This window comes from Pleurodeles waltl, chromosome 9 (assembly GCF_031143425.1).
Source record: "Pleurodeles waltl isolate 20211129_DDA chromosome 9, aPleWal1.hap1.20221129, whole genome shotgun sequence".
Lineage (NCBI taxonomy): Eukaryota > Metazoa > Chordata > Amphibia > Caudata > Salamandridae > Pleurodeles > Pleurodeles waltl.
Genome location: NC_090448.1, coordinates 761,282,856 through 761,303,980, shown reverse-complemented (window position 1 = coordinate 761,303,980; position 21,125 = coordinate 761,282,856). Strand labels below are relative to the sequence as shown.

General features: G+C 45.7%; 1 protein-coding gene across 2 annotated transcripts in view; it reads left to right on the top strand.

Moving 5' to 3' along the window:
* Positions 1-21,125, top strand: part of KLC2 (kinesin light chain 2) — a 310,347-nt gene that overhangs the window by 218,527 nt on the left and 70,695 nt on the right. For both annotated transcript variants that reach the window (XM_069207926.1, XM_069207927.1), the window contains exons 13-14: positions 4,609-4,761; positions 5,220-5,344. In XM_069207926.1, coding sequence (XP_069064027.1) covers positions 4,609-4,761; positions 5,220-5,344 — 278 coding nt within the window. The remainder of the gene's footprint in view (positions 1-4,608; positions 4,762-5,219; positions 5,345-21,125) is intronic.

The window sequence follows — 21,125 nt, the reverse complement described above, 5'->3', positions numbered from 1 at the left end:
ACTTTTCAGGGTCTTGGGGTGGGGTATTTCAGACACCCTTACTGTTTTCTTACAGTTCCAGCGACCCTCTACAATCTCCCATTGGTCTGGGGTCCATTCATGATTCGCATTCCACATTTGGAGTATATGGTTTGTGTTGCCCCTAGACCTATGTTTACCTATTACATCCTATTGTGATTCTACATTGTTTGCACTACTTTTCTTACTGTTACTTACCTGTTTTGGGTTTGTGTACATATAACTTGTGTATATTACTTACCTCCTAAGTGAGGGTATTCTCTGAGATACTTTTGGCATATTGTCACTGAAATAAAGTACCTTTATTTTTTAGCAACTCTGAGTATTGTGTTTTCCTATGATATTGTGCTATATGGTATAAGTGGTATAGTAGGAACTTTGCATGTCTCCTAGTTCAGCATAAGCTGCTTTGCCATAGCTACCTTCTATCAGCCTAAGCTGCTAGAAACACCTCTATTCTACTAATAAGTGATAACTGGACCTGGCACAGGGTGTAAGTACCACAAGGTACCCACTATAAGCCAGTCCAGCCTCCTACAGCCAGGGACTACTATATAGTGTTACCAAGTGTTCATGGATTTTCTTGGCATGTCTGTCCACCCAAATGGATGGTTCCTGCTGGGATGAAAAGGCCCACTCATTTACCACTACTGTGTGTGACGCCTAATAGTACCAGGCTAGGTCAGGGAGTGCAGTGCCCCCATCATAGAACTCACTGTGTGACATGTTAGTGCAAGTCTTAAAGTCCTATCATCTCAAAGCAACTCCTGTACCACCCACTACTCTCCAACAGAAACTATTTAGTACACAGAAGTGTGTATTTTTAAGTAAGTAGAGAAGTTTGGGAAGGACTATCATTTCATACCAGATGAACCTCCTTAATAGTGAAATAGGATCCTGCCATCTGTCTCCTAATAGATACGGACTTTAGCACCAATTTGCTCCAAATATAGACCAAGAATACATGCCAAATACCTTGAAAGATACAGAGAATCCTATCTTTTGAGATTTGAAATCAGCGCAAGTAGAAGAACGTCAACTACATATATCAAGAGTCATTAATTCTATCACAATTCCCATCTGAGTCCTCTAACTAGAACATCTTTGTATTAAACATGCCAACAGCTCTAGCGCCAAGACAAAGAGCGTGGGAGTTATAAGACACAGTCCCAATTCATTCCTCTTCCCAAAGGGAAGGGTCTTGACAAAAACCTGCTCTTTTGATCCATGACAGAAATTGAAGCATTAATGATATTTTTTTTCTTGGACTGCCAGAATATGAGCCATACAATGGAGTTGGAAGCCTTGGCTGCGTGTAGTGATAGCACATCCATCCGTTCAGTAACCATGCTCATGTAGGCCACTTAGTGGTCCTATATTGAGTTTAGTGCTTTTGCATGGCATGAACATAGGTTGACATAAGTGGATTATTGAATCTGACTCTAGGCTACTCACCAGTCTTTTTGTTAGGATTTGGTCCTTGAAGTGTAGAAATGATGTGTGCCTGTGTGACTCATTTCATAACAGGCTTCGCTTCTTTGTTTCAGCACTATGTGCATCATTCTAGTATGGTATGTAGCCATCTCTCTCACCTGGCCACTCCATCCATGGCAAGTATATAATCAGTCAATCACTAGAAAGACGTTTGAAAATTTTTGATTATACACAATTGGGGCCAGATATCTTTCCACTTTTCATTTGGGTGATCTTCTCAGAGATCTCCTCTTCAAGGGTGTCGCATCAATGCTGAAATGTTTTGGGATTATCAGTTCTCCATAAAAAACAAGCAGATTCAATCTCCCCACTTTTAGAGCAGTAAAGTCTTCTTGATGCCCTGCCAACTCCACATCTATCTTTGCATTTTCAGCCTTCAAGCTTCCCCCTTGTTGTGGTATAGCCCCATCTTTAAAGGCCCTCAGTACATCTTCTAAGCCACAGAGTGAGTCCCCCAGCCTTATTCCCATCCTCATACAGGTATTTTTTCAAGTTCCCAGGCTTCATTAGGGACAGTGAAGGTATCCCCACAATAGTTAGAGTAAAGTTCATTATAGGGATGTGTTTGCCTCTATATGATGAGATATAGGGAATTGACAAACTTAAACAGGATATTGAATGCAGAAGGAGCCACAGTCTTGCTTCTGAACTATTCTTTTTCACCCTCATTACTAGTTTGATTCCCCTCTAGTGACCACCAGCCCTCCAGAGATTTTCAGAATATTAGCTTCTAGCCTTTCCAGTGTGCTAGCCTACAGACCTGAGGACAGATACACTGACATCAGCCATTCCTTTTCCGTACCAAGCGCCGCTGCCAAAGTATTGCACCACTGGGGATTCAACAAATGCCTCACTGTATGAAAGCTACTGATTTCTTTACAAGTACCAATAACCTACCCAGGACTTTGCCATTTGTACCTATTAAATGTATTTCACTTCAAGTATCCATTGAATTGTTAAGATATCAACAACGTTTAAAAGTCAAACACCAGGCAAAAAGTGGGGGTAACCATGTCACAGCGAGTTACTTTCCTACACTTATCCACCGAGTGAATTTGTAGTGTGGAAATTAGTCAATACAGTAAAAATATGAAAGTTATAGAGTGCAACTAGTATTGCAAAATAGTTGCACTTCTGCTACATACCATGCTTCTCATACTGAAAAGAAATGGATTCTACACTGCTAACTAAGAGGTATCAGGGTGCCACACTTGGTAAGAGAGCAGGTTCTTCTTAAAAGCCAGGTATTCTATCTTTCCAGGAAGAATTTCAGCATTAAAAAGTCATATATTCACATCACATTAATAACCACAGAGGTATTAATTGTTTTCACCAAAAGGTCACTAAAGTGCCAAGGACATGATGGAGGACAGTCTCCAGTCTGGCTACAGAGATTTACAGTAGTTGTGAGCTGCTGCCGTTGTGAACCTCTTTTGCCGTGAGCTGAATAACCCAAAGGTCAGCATTCCCAACAAACAGCCAGTGCCTTTATCCACCCTTCTTAGGGAGTCATCTCAAAAGGCCACTAGAGCTGAATCAGATTAGTTGGGAGAGAGATAGACAAGAATTTTAGTCTGAAATGACTCTAGTAGTAAAATAATCACTTTCTCTATGATTTTAAACAGAACAGATCATCTGGCTATAAGGTGGAAAGTAGTCAGTATCGCAGTGTCTTCTTTCGATTTTTTATTATTTTTTTTTTTTTTTTTTGTAATTTTTATTGTCAGTCCTTCCTGACCCTTTTTTTAGCATCTTGGGTATATACCCATCTCTTAAGAAAATAATTACCAAAGAGCAAAGGGAACAGTGCTCAATTTGAGCTGGTGGTTTCCGTTGCTCAGCACTTGCACTTAATTGTCAACACTGGCATGATAGTCTGCCACATGGTGGCGCTGTCTGCCTATTTTAGAAATGTACACAACAATTGTTTATTAATTCAAATGACTAAAAATGACTAGTAGCTGCCACCCAAGCCGTTCTTGGAGCTTTGGGGGCCTGGAATAGTCTTAATTTTTACGCTTGTTAGAATGGGATGGTTAGTAGTTGCGTTGGTACTGTCATTGGTAGCCTAGAAATTGGTGGTGCATGCTGCAGTAGTCTACTGGCGAGGGCCCTGGCTTTTATTTTATTACAAATTAAGCGTTGAGATTGAAGTGACCAATGCTGTTGCAAGATCTAGCAGGAGCCATGCCGGTTAAAGCTTCCAAACAGATTCTTCAACCGCACACAGTGCACATGTCTTTATTAATGTATGTCAGTTAAGGGAGTATTTAGTCTGAACTAATGCCTGAGCTGGGGAAGGAATGAAGATGAGTTTAATTTATTTTACATATAATCAGTTCAGGTATGTGGAAGACACAAGGAAGAGCAAAATCCTCATACATAGGTGATTTGCACTACTTGTAGAACAATTTAAGGCTGCAGTCACTGTTCCTGTTGGGTTGTTATCGACCCTATGAGAGAATTTCCATTCTATTTACCATACATACCCATGCCTGTCTTTGTAGAGTGTGCTTTTACCTGTGCCTTGGTTTACTTTCCCGTTCCTACGATTTCCTCTTTGGATGTAGAACCAAAAGCTACATCTATAACATATTTAGTACTGAGAGTGAAAAAGTGCTACAATCTGAACTGTGGGGCTGTTCATCCTAATTGGTAATAATTCTGTATGTTATGTTATTGCACTCATTATGTATCCAGGGTCGGACTGGGACTTCTAAATAAAAGCCCTCCCCATTAACGAATCGGCCACGTTGCTTAGCCGGTCAACAGCTGTGCAACATGTAAGAAAAACATTGACAAAAGCAATAGATTTTGCATAGGTGACACCTATTGTCTTTGCCAGTGCTTGTTGTTTTACGTTCTTATGGTGTTCTTCTTACATTTCTTTCCTTGTTCTCCACCTTTCTCCTTTTTTATATACATATTCCCGCCCTTTTTTCTTTCACTTCTATTCTTTTCCGTTCAAATCCTGTTCTTTCTCCACTTTCAAACTTAATAATCGTCCTTATCTTTTAAAGCTTCCGTCTTTATTTGTATTCCTCTGACCATACTTCTATGATTTGACTGTTGTTCACTTTTGTTTTTGCTTTGTAGGGGGTGGAAGCTATCAATCAGACACGTGTAGTGGAACTGCTGAAGGACGGCAGCACCTCAGAGCGTCGACAGAGCCGTGAAAGTCTTAATAGCAGCACTGTGAAATATGAGAATGGGACTGACAGTGACGATGGTGCTGTGGAATGGACTGGGGTAAGGATGCAAGGCACTTTTCAAGGGACATTGTGGTTAATTTGGAAAGCCTGAATGACTGCAAACAGCAAATCAAATCCTTCACTGGTAGAACTCTGCTGGCCTTTTGTGTCAAATTCTTGCTCTGTGTTATGGTCTTAAATACAGAAGATCATCCTAGTTACTTCTATAAGTTCAAATGAGTGGACTAACAATGACGGCTGGGATCTGAAGTAAAGCTTGTATTTATCAGTTCGATAAATTATTCAGATTCACCCGATCACTTGATGAAACATTTCTAGGTATAGCCCAAGTAAGATAGATTTTTGGGATGTGGAAGTGTGTGTCTGCAGGTTTCAGTGAGTGAAAGCAGCAGTCAGTCCATGTTATTGTGAAACTTTCGAAATTTAAGCTTCCTGGGTATGTGATCTGGAGAGTCTTCTTACAAGTGATAGTAACGTTTGTTGTTTCCCCCACAGGATGGAAGTGGAGCTCTACGGAGAAGTGGCTCTTTCGGAAAGCTTCGAGATGCTCTCAGGCGCAGTAGTGAGATGCTAGTGAAGAAGCTACAGGGGAGTGCCCCGCAAGAGTCCAAGAACCCTGGGTAGGTGACAAGACTCATGCTCAGTGTTTTCTACATGACAGAGTGTGTCCAGTCTTGACCTAGACATGTGGCTGTTTATGTGGCAGTTACCTCTTAAGACCATCGGTACTGTGCAGTTCATCTGCCCTACAATTTCATATTCATTTTGTAACAGTTTAAAATACGTAAAGACAGAAATCTTTACATAAAGTTTTGCATGGGGGGCACTGGGAGGAACGCATTTTGCCATGTTGGTGATTTGTTTGTTTTCAGGCCGCTTCTGAAATACTGATTTATTTGGGTGAAGGATTGCACCAGACTAGAAATTCCAGGCATTGATAGGAAAACTATGGCTTCAATGAGACAACTTGGACTTAATCTTTGATAGCAACGCACAAAGAAGCAGGCTTTTCCCAAGAGAAATGTGTGTAAGCTGTTTAAACATGACAAAAACAATATTAGACTTAGGAAACAGCATGCTAAAGTTAAAATTAAATTTAGTAGGAAAAAAGGAAACAAAAAGATAAATCTAGCGAGGTTTGGTTACTAAAGCTCTGGACAGACATAAAACCGACATAGTGTTCCTACAAGAAACACACCTCATTGGGGAGAAACATGGGTGCATGGGAAAGGGAAAGTATAAATTGGCCTGTTATGGACAGTTCACTTCGGTATCCAGAGGGGTGCTGTAGGAAAGTGCCCCCTTTTTACATGGGCACTCCCACTTTTTGCCTGGTACATGATGTAATTTTGACTGAAAGTGCACTGGATTCCTGCTCTCCAGGTCCCCAGTGCCAGATCTCTTACCAAAAAACTGTGCAATTGTTCCCCAATCAGCAATAACTTTGGCCTCCCTATAGGTCCCTAGTCAATGGTACACATGGTACCTAGGGTATGGGTACCAAAGAGGGTCACCAAGGGCTACAGAATGTATTGTACCGCCCTCCTGGACCACTCCCCTAGCACTTGCAGAATGCCATTGCAGACTGCCTGTCTTGGTGCAGCTAGAAGTGAAAACACAACATGTCACACAGCCTGTGTGTCATGTCCCCTAACACTGCATGCAATATATATGTCACCCCTACAACAGGCCTTGCAGCCCTAAGGCACGGTGCATTTTTTACATGCGAGGACATATGCTATGTCTTTGTCGATTCTTAGACATAATGAGTGAAAAGGGAAGCCATTTTAAGTACATGTGCTGGACACTGGTCACTACGAGTTCCTCAGTTACATGATGGCTTCTCTGAGAATAGGAATGTTTGGTATCAAACATCTCGTATGATTTGACATCTCTGATGCCAGTGATGGATTTATTAATACATGCACCCAGAGGGACGCTTAGCAGTGCCCCCTGAAAACCTGCCATAAGTGTGCGGACTGACTAGTTTTAGGCTGCCTGCCATCACCAGACAGAAAGCTGACCCCAAAGGGTAAGTGCCTTTTCTCTAGGGCAGTCAGAAACCGAACCTGCTCTGGGATAGATGTTTACACACCCCACCCAACAGGATGACTAGCAAATCTCCATTCTAAAGTAGGGGGCTTCAAAGAAGCCCACCGCCGTTGGTCTGAAGATCTGGCTTCACTCAAAGGAGAGATGACACCCCCCCTCCCTCCCCGCCCTCCATGCCCAAGGGCCCATTTGGCACCTGGGCAGGCAGGACATTTAGTATTCAGAGAGGTGTGTCCAGCCCCCATGTCATTCCCACCCCTAAGGTGCGCTGCCGGATGTGGACACAACATTTAGAAATCTGCCATCTTGGTGTTGGCAGATTTAGAACTTTGGGGCAGGGCTATGCCAACTTTCCACAGGTAGTGTCCCCAGGGGCAAGTAGCCCATTGGCTACTAGCCTACACTTCTCGAAACACCCCTAAATTCAGTATTCTGGGGAGCACCTGGCACCAGGAAATCAGATTCCTGTGGACCTACAAAGGACACAAAAGAGCCGCAAAAGGAAAGGAAGAAGCACCTAACCTGGACCCAGCCCTGCTGGGTTGCCTGATGCTCCTGGCAAATTGCGCCAAAAGTCATCTTGTCCTGCAGCTGTTGTGCCTCCAAAGCCTGGGAAGACTGCCTGCCTTCGGCAAAGACCCAGGAACTCCCATGGAGCAGCGGAGCTGCTTCCCTGCATCTTGCAGGGTCCCCAAGACCAAACACTGACACCTGAAAGCACCACTGCACCTGTGCCCCACAGCCTGAGTTGAAGTGGACCAATGGTGCCAGCGTGATTCCCCAGCCCTTCATATACAAATCCCACATGAACTTGCCCACTGTGGACCCTCCGACGTCACCTGCAGCCTATGCACATGGGCCCCCTCAACTGCGTGTGCTCTGGTTGAGAAAAACAGACGTCTCAAGACACCTTTGCAACCATCACTCCTGACCCATGGAGAAGAGAACCCAGGGTTTCCCAATGTCCCCGGACATCCCAAGATTGGAACCAGTAGGAAAGTACCCTGTTTTTGGCATGATTACCCCCACTTTTTGCCTGCTGTCAGTGTGTTTTGACTGTTGTCACTCATATCCTACTAACCCGGATGCCAGTGATTGTTCTCGCTCCCTCTAAATTTGGTTGCTTAGGACTTTGCACAGCCCACAATTGAGATACTGGTGCCCCCTTATACATCCCTAATATATGGTACTTAGGTACCCAGGGCATTGGGGCACCAGGGGTTCCCCATGGGCTGCAGCATGTTTTGTGCCACCCATGGGAGCCCATGCAAATGTGTCTGCAGGCCAGCCATTGTAGCCTGCGTGAAAAGGTGCATGCCTCCTTTCAGAACACCAGGACACTGTAAGTCATCCCTGTGGGAGGCCTTCCTAGCCCAGGGGTCAAAGTGCGGGCACTTGTGTGTGAGGGCACACCTGCATGCGCAGAGATGCCCCTACGAACTCCAGCCCCATCACACTGGTTTTTGTAAATGCGGGGAAGCCATTTTTACTCGTCTACTGGACGCACTACCTGTGTCCAGCTACATAATGGTAACTCCAAACCTGGGCATGTTTGGTATCAAACATGTTGGAATCATGCCCTAATACTGTTGCCAGTATTGGCTGAATGATTCCATGCACTCTGGGTGCTCCTTAGAGAACCACCAGCAAGCTCCTACTAGTCTTCTGGGGTTTTCCTGGCAAGCAGTGCTGCTTCCACCCCTCAGAAAGGTTTCTGCCCTCCTGCTGCTTAACCAGCTCAGCAGATGCAGGCAGAGGAAAGGATTTCCTGTGGGAGAGGGCAATAACACTCTATCCCTTGGACATAAGTGTTACATGGCTTGGGAGGGGTAGCCTCCCCAAGCCACTGGTATGCTTTGAAGGGCACATTTGGTGCCCTTCTTGCAGAAACTGGTTTGCACTAGTCCAGGGACCCCTGGTCCCTGCTCTGGCACGAAACTAGACAAAGGAAAGGGAAGTGGCCACTTCCCCGTCCATCACCACCCTAGGGGTGGTGCCCGGAGCTCCTCCAGGTGGCCACTCGATTCTGCCATCTTGAATCCAAGGTGGACAGAGGCCCTTGGGAGCATCTGAGTGGCCATGTCAGGTAGGTGACATCACAGCCCCCTGCTGATAGGTGGTCACCATGCTAGGTGACCGATCCCCCTTGTGGGCTATTTGTGGTCTCCCTCTTGGGTGAGTCCTCAGATTCGACGTGCAAGATTCCAGCACGACTCCTCTGCATTGTTTACTTCATCTTCTGGCCACTGGGACTGCAACTCTGCAACATTGTTTCTCCGGCTCCTTCCAGCATCTGCAACATTTCCCCGGCGAGGCATCCTCTGAGAGAGCGTCTTCAGCCTGCACATGAAGTAAGAAGGAATCTCCGTTGGAGTGAAGGAGTCACTCTCCTGCATCTGCAGGTACTAACTGCAACGACGACCCGCTGCATGGATCTTCTCTCTTCAGGAGCTGTGTGGATCCTGCATCACAGGTGTTGTTCTGGAGTGGTCCCCTTGGTCCTCTCTACCAGCTGTACAACTTGGGAGATGGTAAGCCCTTGCCTCTCCTTACAGGACAGTACTCCAGTGATCTGCGACTCTTGAAGCTACCAAGGCTTGGTTGTACCTCCACCAAGGGATCTTCAGGCTCTGTGGAGTCCCCGCACCCAGCACTCCTTCCTGCAAAGCACAGTCTCCTACCTGCTGCTCCAGCGACGTGGGACACCCCTTCAGGTGTGCTGAGTGAGCCTCACTGTGACTCCTGTGCCTGCTGCCAGTGGGTTCAGTGGGGGGCTGCCTCCTCTTCTTGTGACTCTCCCAGCTGCTGAGGGTCACTCTGGGCTCCCCCCCATTGGGTCGAGTCCACTGTACCTTGTTGGTCCTCTTCAGCCTTGCAGACCTTCTTCTCCGCTTCTTTCATTTGCCAAGGCTTGTTGGTGGTTTTCCAACACTACTAACCGACTGTATCTCGACCGCCGATGTGGGACATCACATGCATCACTCCTGGAACTTCTCTTCATCTCCTGTGCTGATCTTCTTCGTCCACCGTCAAACTGGTTCTGCATCCACAGATGGGTGGGTTGTGACTCCTGGCACAACTGGACACTTCATCACGACCTGGACTTGGTCCCCTTCCTTTGCAGGTCCTCTTCTATCAGGATCCACCTTTGGGTACTTCCAGTCTTAGTTGGGTCTTACACAATCCTTTTCCAAATTCCTCCTGTTGGTTTTGAGGAAAACCAGGTACTCACCTCTGCTCTCCTGGTCGCAGGGGGTCACTCTGGTACTTAGTTCTTGGGGTTCCTAGTTCCTCCAGCTCCCTTCTACAGATTCTTCTGCCTAGAGTGGGTAACTACCTTTCACATTTCACTTTTTTCTTTAGTATATGGTTTACCCCTCCCCTAGGGCCCTCACTATTTGCTATTGCTTTTACCAATACCTATTGCTTTCTATGCTATTTACTGATTGCTAATGTGTATATAATAATGTGTTTACTTACCTCCAGTTGGCCGACTGCCTATTCAGTAGTGTAGTAATTGTGTTTCTATAATAAAGTACCTTTATTTTTGGAACACTGTGTCGTTCTTTCATGTATGTAAGTGTTGTGTGACTATAGTTGTATTGCATAAGCTTAGCATGTCTCCTAGATAAGTCTTGGCTGCTCATCCACAGCTACGTGTAGAGCGCCCTGGCTTCCTAGACACTGCCTACCCTTCACTAATAGGGCATACCTGGACCTGGTATAAGGTGATAACACAATAGGTGCTCACCACACACCAGGCCAGCTTCCTATAGAATTCACTTGTTGGTTCCTCCTGACTGGATCCCCTTTGGCTAACATTGGGTACCCAACGCTGTACTACACCCCTGCACCTGGCTGCCCCAGTGCCACCCGCTTTGACCTGTTGGTGTGTTCCTGACCCTTGCCCAATACTCACCTTAAGTCCAGGAGATTAGTCCCATAAGTTGATGTATGGTACCTGTTTGTCATCTTTGTTTTTATTCCATAGGATAACATTGCAGCTTCCAAAAATTGTTGACTTTTCAAAACTATAAAGATTTTTCTTGCAAAACGTACTTACCTGAATTAATTGATTCTGGTGCCAAAGTTTATATAAATATACTTGTTATTTTTGTAAATTGGTGTGGATCTCCTTCTTGAGTCGTGTATCTCATTTATGGACTGTGAATGTAATTGCAGATATCTCACACTCCTATTGGATAAGCCTAAGGCTGCTCAACCACACTACCCCCTAAAAGATCACTTTGGGATTGCTAGAGCAAGCCCCTGTCTACTACCAAAGGAACCTCTAGACTCTTTGCACAATATATCTCATTTATATAAAGAGTGAGTTTCCTACAGGTGCTGATCCTTTTAAAACAAATTCTCTGCCATTTTATGTGATCTGCACATGGACAGATGTTGGAGGGTGCTATTTGGCATTCTTGGTGGAACGGGATGGAGAACACATCCTTCTGATTAACATATAAATATAGGAAAGTAGGATCTTTCTGGCGTAGTTACCCCCACTTTTTGCCTGATGTCAGTGTGTTTAGACTGTAGTACACTGGGAGCCTGCTAACTAGGACCCCAGTGGTGGTGCTGTCTCCCCTAAAATTGACTTGATAAGTGATTTCTTCCCCCACCATTGGCATACTGGTGTCCCCCGTAAGTCCCCAGTAAATGGTACCCATGACATTGGTACCCCAGGTACCAAGCCCCAAGCTGCAGCCCATGGGAGGGGTCTTCCATGGGCTGCAGCTTGTACTATGCCACCCCTGGGAGCCCATGCAAACTGTGTCTGCAGGCCTGTCATTGCAGCCTAAGTGAAATGGTGCATGTACCTTTCACTTTAGATGTAAGGCTTGCCCTATACCGTGATCATTGCACAAAGACCCTATAAGTCACCCCTCTGGTAGGCCCTTCAGCCCAAGGGCGCAGAGAGCATGGCTCTGAGTGTGAGGGTGCCCTTGCCCGAGCAGTGGTACCCCTGCAAACCCCAGACTCCAGTCTCTGGGCTTTGTAACTGTGTGGAAGCCATCTTAAGTTATGTAGTGGACACTGGTCAACACAAGATATCCAACTACATAATGGCTTCTCTAAACTTAGGCATGTTTGGATCATATAACTACACCGATTCCAGTGTTAGTTGAATGATACCATCTACTTTGGGGGTTCCTTAGAGGATCCCCCATATCTGCCTATACAGCCTTGTAGGTGCCAGCCCTAGACACTGTTCTGCCCTCCTGCTGATGAGCCTAACTTGAGCAGGGGAAGGAAGAACAAAGGATTTCCTGTAAGGGAGAGGTGTGACCACCTCTCCTTTTGAAATGGGTGTCCCTGCTCTGGGGTGCGATGGCCTCTGAGCACCACCAGACTGCATTGAAGGGCACATTTGGTCCCCTCCTTGCATAAACCGGTCTGCACCAGTACAAGAACCCTTGTTTCCCACTGTGGCGCGAAACTACACAAATTACAGGGGAGTGACCACCTCCCTGTCCAGCTCCACCCAGAGGGAGGTCCACAGAGTTCTGCCAGTTGGTCGCTTGATTCTGCCATTGTGAAAAGAAGATGGGCAGAGGTCCCTGGGAACATCTGACTGGTTAGGTCACCTAGGTGACACCCCTGACCCCCTCTGATAGGTGGGTCACTGCAGATATTGTTCAACCCTGTTTTAGGTCTCCCCCTGCAACGTTGTTTCTCTGGCTCCTGCAGGAATTCTGCAACATTCATGGCTGTGCTTCCTCCTGGTTCACAACAACTCTGTTTACATCAGGAAGGAATCTATCTTGGAGTGAAGGAGTCACTACCCTGCATCCGCAGGCACCTCAACAACATAGACTGGCTGGTGGATCCTGCTTTCCCACGGACATCCAAAGGCTCTGCTACATAGGTGATGGTTCTGTGGCCCTCTCCAGGTCCAACTTCTCTTCTGTCCACCTTGAGAGACAGTGGGCGCTTGCTGTAGCCATTGGGACGGAAACCCTGTGCACCATGACCATTGTTATTACCAAGGCTTGTTAACTCTTCCCAAAGATCTTCGAGCACCAGAAAGCCCTGGCCTCCAGCACACTGCAACCTGAAGAACAGCATCCACCTAGCAACTTCTGCAGCGTGGGACTCCTTTTTTTTTTATTGTGCTGCTGAGGCCTCATGCTACCAACTGTGCCTGCTGCCAATGGATCCTCGTGAGGGCTCCAGTGATTCCTGCTGGCTCTCCTCCTTGCTGAGGGCCAGCCCCGGCTCTCTCCCCCACCTCCCAAAGGCCGAGTCACTAGGAGCTTGCTGGTCCCCAAACTCCTGCAAACCTCCCTGGAGCTTCTTCTTGCATTTGTCAATGGGTGTTGGTGGTTCTGCTGACCACTGCCCCCTCTGCAGATCGGCAGCCTACATGGGACAGCTCGTGAGTGACTCCAAGGATCTTCCTGCATCACCTGGAGTCCGCAGCTAGACTTCTTCCTTCAATGACCTGCAGGAAGTTCTCCCAAAGAAGGGTGGGCATTGCCTACCTGCACTGCCTGGACATCTCGGACTGGTCTGGACACTGTCCCCTTCTTTTTCAGGTTCTTCTTGTCGGGAGTACGTCCTTGGGTTTCACTGACATGGTCCACGAGTTGCGACAGTAGCTGGACAATTGAGTCTCATTGCTTCCAACAAAGGTTTCTGACGCCACTTCACCCCTATGCACCTGGGCTCCTTGATGCAGGTACTCCACTTCCCTGGGTATCCACAGGTGTGGACACTATTGAACCTTCCTTGTGCCAACTGGTTTCTTCTGGGTCCTCTGGGACGGTTCCCAAATTCTGAAAATTCCAACCTTGATGGTCCTGTGTTAGCTTATGGTATGCCCAGCCAAATAACACCTCTGCACACAGGTACCTGGGGGTTTCTGTTTTTTACCTTGGGTGATTTTGTACTTCCCAGCCCCTAGGATCCTAACACACTTACCTTGGTTGAACACCTCCATTCTTATACCAATTTTTTAGTATATGGTTTGGCACCCCATAGGGATCTCTTGTATTTCTCTGCTTTTCCCGTTTGTTTCCAAGTATACTTTCTGTGTGTATATTTCTCCAAGTGGAGAAATACCAACGTTAGGATAGTACTGGTGTTATACTAAAGAATACTTTATTTTTGCAGCACTTGGTGTGGTTCTTTCTTGTGTGAACATCACTGGCTATTGTGGTATTGTAAATGCTTTACACTCCTCCCTAATAAGCCTGAGATGCTCTCCACAGCTACACCTTTGGAACTTTGGTTATATGGGCACAAACACACTATCACTAAGGGTTGCCTGGACTCAGTATAGGGTGCCACACCATAGATATACACCATAATCAGAGCCTGCCTCCGGTACCACCAGGCTCACAAACTGACACACTTCATAATATTGACAAGGTTCTACTAGAAGCTCCATCAGTGCTCACAAAAGTAGGAGTGAATTTTAGCCTCGCATTAGACACTGGGCACTACAGATTGAGCAAAAGATCAGAGGGTAAAGAGACCTGAGGAAAAATTGGAAGGGTTTACGCAGGCAATAGGGGTGTGAAATGTCTGGAGATAACTTCACCAGCACGCGAAAAGCTTCTTCTATTACTCAAATGTGCATGATATGCACTCCAGACTTGAGTACTTTTTCACTTCAGGCTGCTCCCTGCATAGGTTCACTGAGGCAGAGTACTTAGCCAGTGGTTAAGTGATCACTCACCACTCTGAACGGCACAGAAAACAGACCACTGGAAGAGTAGATGGGGCCCTGAAGATGGAGACTTGGCGCTTGTTAAATAAACAAGAAGTCCAACGATTAGACAAAGTCACAACATTTTATTTAATTAAAATAAGTGAACGGTACAGAGCCCACTCACGCTATGGGAAACATACCAAGCCACAATAAGGAGAGTGATTATCACAGGTGGAGAAGGTGACAGGAAGGACAGATGGGGTAGGATGACCAACTTCAAAGGTTGGTGCAGCTAGAGAAGGACAATGTAACCTCACTTACTCAAAAACTGCGCTAGACTTGGAGAGGGCTGACTACATGACCGTGGCTAGCCCTGCTATTCCTTGCGTGACAGAGCAGTAAGGAAAGGGAAGAAATGTTTGTGCGCGAACTGGTGCAATCTGGTGAAACAGTGAGAGATAGTCAGCACATAGCAGAGACCTTGGCAGGATATGTGGATGCGTTTTACAGCTCAAATTTGCAGGCCACTAAGGAGGAGATTGTAGATGTTGTCAATGACTGTCCTGTAAGACGCCTGGGCACACAACAGGCGAGTGACCTTGAAGAGGACATCTAATTAGGAGAGGTGTCTAAAGCTATGGGATTGATGCAGGCAGTAAAGGTTCTGGGCCCTAATGTTCCACTGATCAAACTATTTCAGAAGCTGGCCAACAGAATGGCGGAGCATCTCCATTGTACCTACATGGCTGCTTTTCATGCAGAGGAACTGCCGGAGGATAGTCGCTATGATCCCGAAGGCAAGGAAACCACACAATCAATGGGAATCCTACCATCCGATTCCTCTGCTGAATACCAGTGTTAAAATGCTGGCAAAGATCTTAGTAATACAGCTGGGTGAAGTGATAGGGGTACTAGTACTCCCAGACATAGCAGGGTTCATGCAGGGACAATGAACGAGGCTGAACCTGAGGAGGCTACATAACAACTTGGTAGGGGCGAAATTTTCGAAGGAGGTTTGAGTCATTGCCTCACTTGACGCTAACAAGGCCTTTGACTCTGTGGAGTGGCTGTATCTCTTAGACATTCTGGCCAAAATAGGCTCCTGTATAAGGTTTATTAAGTGTGTTAGACTATTAAATAACAGACCAAAAGCTAGAATAAAAGTAGATGGACATACCTCCCCACTATTGCTGATGCAGTTTGCGTTGCCAGTAGAAGCACTGGATTCATGTGTGCGGATTGAGGCACGCGTCTGGGGTGGCGGGAGGTAAGGATGGGAAGAGCGCTTATTGCTGTACCCCGATAATATACTGCTGTATGTAATAACAATAGACACTGCCTAGATTGTAGGATATATTTCAATCTTTGGTAAATATACTGGAATCGCTGTAAAGTGGGAGAAGTCCCTGCTGTTGTCATTAGGCCCCTGTGCACCAGACAGAGCTTAGGATAGAAAAGCTGAGATTAAAATCCCTCGGGATTTGGATAACCCAGGGCTCAAAGGCACATTATGAAGCGAATCTGGCGCCTATGCTCCAGAGGCCAGAACAGTACATCAGTCATTGGCACAGGTTGCCCCTTTCGTTGATGGAAAAGGTGGCAATGTTCAAGATAGTGGCCCTTCTTAGACTCCTATACATCCTACAGAATAGCCCATAAAAGATCCTGGTGGGGTGTTTCTGAAAAGGGACACCCTAGTAAGAACACTCCTCTGGGCAGGGAGCAGCCCTTCATTGCCTTAAAAGTTCTTCAGAAGTCCAAATATGAGGGAAGACATTGCTCTACCATGCATCTGGAAATACTGTGAGGCAGCACAAGTGGGAGTGGTCAACAACTGACCCGGGCTGGGAGGACCCCGCATTTCGTCAATACAGAATAGGATTGGGCAGCTAGAGTTATCGCTGCATGTTGTATGGGAGGAACTGGCTCGCTGGGCAAGCCCTGCAACTAACAAGTAGTGGACATCTGGAAGAGGCTGACTAGGAAAATGGGATGGGGCACCAGACTAACCCCAAAAACATCGCTGTAGGAGGGGACCAAAATGCAGTTGGTGGTGGCACTGATGGTCTCCGGTGGTGGGATAACATTGGACTCTCGACATTGGCAGATGGGATGGTACCATTCTACTGTTTGAGGAGCGAATACCAGATTCCAGAGTCTCAGTGGCTGCATTATGGCCAATTGTGACATGCACTCAAGGACTGCTTTTCTCTAGAGGAGGAGACCCAGGAAGACTTCTGATTGGAAGCTAGAGTACTGGACGGAAAAGTGAACATTAAAATTACATTGACATACAGCATCATAATGTAGAATACACAAGTCTCTCTACTAAGGCTGCAGGAAAAATGGGAACAGGACGTGGGAGGGATAGAGGACGAAGACTGATCTTCCTTGTAGAGGTGGCTATAAAAGCAAGCTTCCGCCTGATCAAGCTCAAAATCCTGCATTACACATACTATTTGAGATTCTTATCACACATAATTGGAAGGACGGAGAGTGTGAACTGTCTTAGGGGATGTGTGATAGAAGGCACACTGTTTCACACATTGTGGGACTGTCCACCCCTGCTGGCCTTTTGGGAGGGGGTACGAAGTTTGCTGGAGGAAGCCACGGGGTTGCCCTTGGTTTTCCAACCCAAACTGGTGATACTGGGCATATTGGGACTGACAGATATGTCACAATACTATAAACGTCTAGTAAATCTGAGCTGTAGTTGGGGAAGAGGGATGTTGCCCAGAAGTGGGGAAGCGGAATTCTCCCCATGCATCAGGACTGGGAGGTAGACATGGATCATTGCAGACATATGGGAAAGGAGGTTTATAAGGAACGGGGATGCCAAGCAAAGCCAATAACATCTGGGGAAACTAGGGCCAGGGACCCACATGAATAGCTCAGATAGCGTCACCATAGTTGGCTCAGTTAGTAAGGGGGGGGGAATATTGTGGTGTAACTGATAAGAACACAGTAGGGATGTGTGTATATTTATGTTTCTGCAATATAAGGGTTTCATTGGCAGATGGACGTGTGTGGTCAGTTGGAGGGATTGGGGATCCTGGGGTGTGAAGAAGTACGAAGTTAATGCATAGTTATTTTGTTACGTTTGAAATCACAAAACAAACCTTTTTCTTAAAAAACAAAAAGATAATCTATCAAAATCGAATTCCGGAAAGCAAAGTTATGTTTAAAAAAAAAAAAAAAAAAGTTTTAAGTAAAACAAAAAGCACCAAAAAAACGCAAACTGCTAGAATAAGTCTATGAGCTTTAACAGAAATGTGATCCGGAGGCATTTCTAGCACCAAAAAATGAAAATTATTTACCTGCCACCTAATGTACTCTGAGATGCATCCAAACTTCTCATTGTGTTGAATCTCTTTTTGCAGGTTACTCACAAAGCTCCCAGATTTCCTAGCTAATCCTCAGGTGTGCCAGACCTCTGACAGCAATTGATGTCAAATTCAACTGCTCACTCTAGCAAAACCTCCCTCATCTGCCCTTTTCCTCAGCCCATTTGTATTCTATGAAGCTGGTGGTAGGAAGTTTTTTTTGATAGGTCATTAGATAGTGATTGGTTAAAAAAAAAAAAAAAAACTCACTCCAATCCTTGAAATGTCTCATCAGTTGTCAAAATAGTACTTCATGCTTTACTACAGGTCTTTCCCAGACTTCACCCTTCCAAAGGTCTTACAAAATAGTCATATGTCTTTCTCTCTGTGTAGAGCTACTTCTGCTGCCTCAAAAGTGGGCCTATTAACATGAGAAATCTCCCTTTCCCTGCCCTGAAAATCCAGCCCAACTAGTTCTGAATCCAGGTCCCAATTTTTGGTGAGGAGAGACAATCATGCATGCCTTATATAAGTTCACTAGGTAGTGATTTGTAAAAAAAAACAAAACAAAAAAAATCCAATCCTTACAATGTCTCATCAGCTGTTGTAGTTATTCATGCTTTACAACATATCTATTTCAGAATTCACCATTCTAATGGTCTTTCAAAATAACTGAATGACTTTCTCTCTGTGTAGAGCTATGTCTGCTGTCTCAAGAGTGGGCCTATTAAAATGAGAACTCACCCCCTCCCCCCCCCTGAAAATCGAGTCCAACTGGTTTCGAGTCCAGATCTCTTCCTTTGGTGAGGGGAGACAGTCATGCCAGATATAAGGTGGTTCTAAACTTCAAAAGTCTTCAATTTTTCTTGGACCTTTCTTGCTAAGACCTTCGATATCCATCTGCTATTCCTGTTCACTCTCCTCCTGTCATATTCCATGACGAGTAGGTATTTGACCAGTGGTTAACGTTTCCCTGCCTTCCTGCCAGAGACCCTCTTGGCAAGCTCACCCCCTTTGGGCTTTTCTTAGGAAAGTATATCAAGCTGCTTCAAAGAGCTGACCAGTGTCACTAGAGAAGGGAGTGCCTGGCAAAACATCATTAATTATTGTCAAGGATCTTGGACAGAGAGAAATTACTTTTTACAGAATCCTTAGTCACCACTTAGTTGCCTATCCAATTCTGTGTGGATCATATCTTTAGCTTCTTAAAGGTGTTCTCCATCACAACAGGATACTGAAGGTTACACAGTGAAACAATACCTTTAATCTGGCCACCGTAGAGACATAAAAATACATGTTGGCTATTTCTCATTTTACACATCATGCACCCTTTGATCTTCACTGCACTACTTAGCTGTGACTTAGTAATGCTTTCATCCCTGTCAAAGATTGATTACTATGAGATGTGCTGCTGCAGTTTTTAAGTTAATGTTACCAAGAGCTGTATTGGCAGGTCTTCAAACATGTTTTAAAGTCATTCATATGGGTGTTGTATATGTGCACTGCAGCCTACATATGAGTTTCAACTTTTACGTTTCTTGTGCTCTTTTGTGCACTGAAGATTCCTCACCTTTAGAATATTCCACAGGTGGTAGACTAAATCCATAAGTTTTCACAGCAGTGCTCCTGTGCACTGTTAGTGCTGTGTGGCTCCGCTTCATTGCCTCCTGGTCCTGGTAGCTCAGTTCGACTCTGCATAGCCTTGTTCTTCCCTGGAAGTGATGGAGCAAAGCCACACATAAGCGTCACCCTGTGCGTTGATGTCAGTTTCTTTCTTTTGATGCTTCCTTTTTTTTTTTTGGTTGAAGATTTTCTCCAGTGTGTACAGTGTCTGCTCAAAGATTACAGGGTTCAAACCATGCCATGACTCTCGGTAACAGATGTCAGTAATAGACCCATATGAGGTGTGCCTTTGGTGTTTGGGCTCGCGTCATGAGTCCAAGTGGCACGAAGAATGTGCCCTCATGCACCCAAAGTTGATCCAGGACCATGAAGTGAAGCTGCATTTGGTCAACAAACTAAAGACATCATGAACCTCGCGAAAGTCCTGCTCACAAATGATGGTGCAGACTCATTCAGGTTCTTGAGGCCACTCTAGTGCAAGTCTTCTTTATGGTCAAAGTCATCTGGTAAATCCCAAGTGGAAGAAGAAGCATAAGAAGTCGATGCTGGACTGTACCTCGACCAGCCACTCTCTTTCTAAAGAGAAGTCACATTGGCGTCAAAGTGCCCACCCGTCTTCCTCCCATCCTGAGTGAGGAGCAGATTCCACATATGGTCCCGATGCGCCCTGAAATCCCTGGCCCATTGGTGACAACACACTATATTGAAGCCTTTAAGGAGGTCATGCTGCTTATCAGCTGATCAATCCTCCTCACCATTTGAGGCCTTAGTACCCACCTCAAGTTCCACACTGACTCGAATGCCAATATCCGTTCCAGCTCCACAACCTACACCTGTCCCTCTTTGATTAGCACCAGTCCCAACATTGCTGGAGCTGGAGGAGGATCCAGTTCTGACTCCAATTTCTGACTTGAACCACGGTTGTTCTCAAATTCCACTCCAGCACACCTGGTCCCTGTACAGTGTGGCTCAGATAATACACTCCCACTTATGAGGAGCCATCCTCAGAGGCTCCATCATTTTCTTTTGGTTCTGATGGTCTTCACAGTTTGCTACCACCTGGAGATGACAGTATTGATTATGTGGATGATTTACCCTTGAATTATGATGAAGGCCGTTTATACATAGACTTGCAGGAGGTCAGCAAGCTTGCTAGTTTCCCGATACACAGCTGATTTTACCTCTTGCACTCCAACATGGTGCGCTACGTTTGCTGTTGTGATTAGACAAGCAGGTGAGCACCTGAACCTACAATTGCCTTCTCTGGATGTCAAGATTAATGTCCTTACTGGGGTTTTGCACATAGAGCCAGTCGCATTTTACCCTCACTTCCATTCAGTGAAGCCGTAACGGAAACCCTTTTGTGCACATGGCCTGGGCCTTGCTCTTCCCTACTGGTGAACAGGCAGATGGTCAGATGCCACAGACCAGCACTCAGCGACCCTGATTGTCTTATACAGGACCATGTTTCCGAAAGTTTGGTGATCCAGGCTTCCACCAGCAAAGTGAATCGTAATCCATTCCCCACAGCCCCTACAGACAGTGAGTCGAAATGGATTGAAGCATTCAGTAAACAAATGTTCTCTTCGGCCAGCCTAGCCTTGAGGTCGGTCAGTGTACTCTGCCTGTGAGGCTTTTGTATGTATGTATATGGTATTTCTATAGCACAAACCTTTCATAAAGAGGGTGGAGCCTTGGTCACGGTCAAAGGCAAGTCCCTGCAAGATCTTGCAGTGGGCA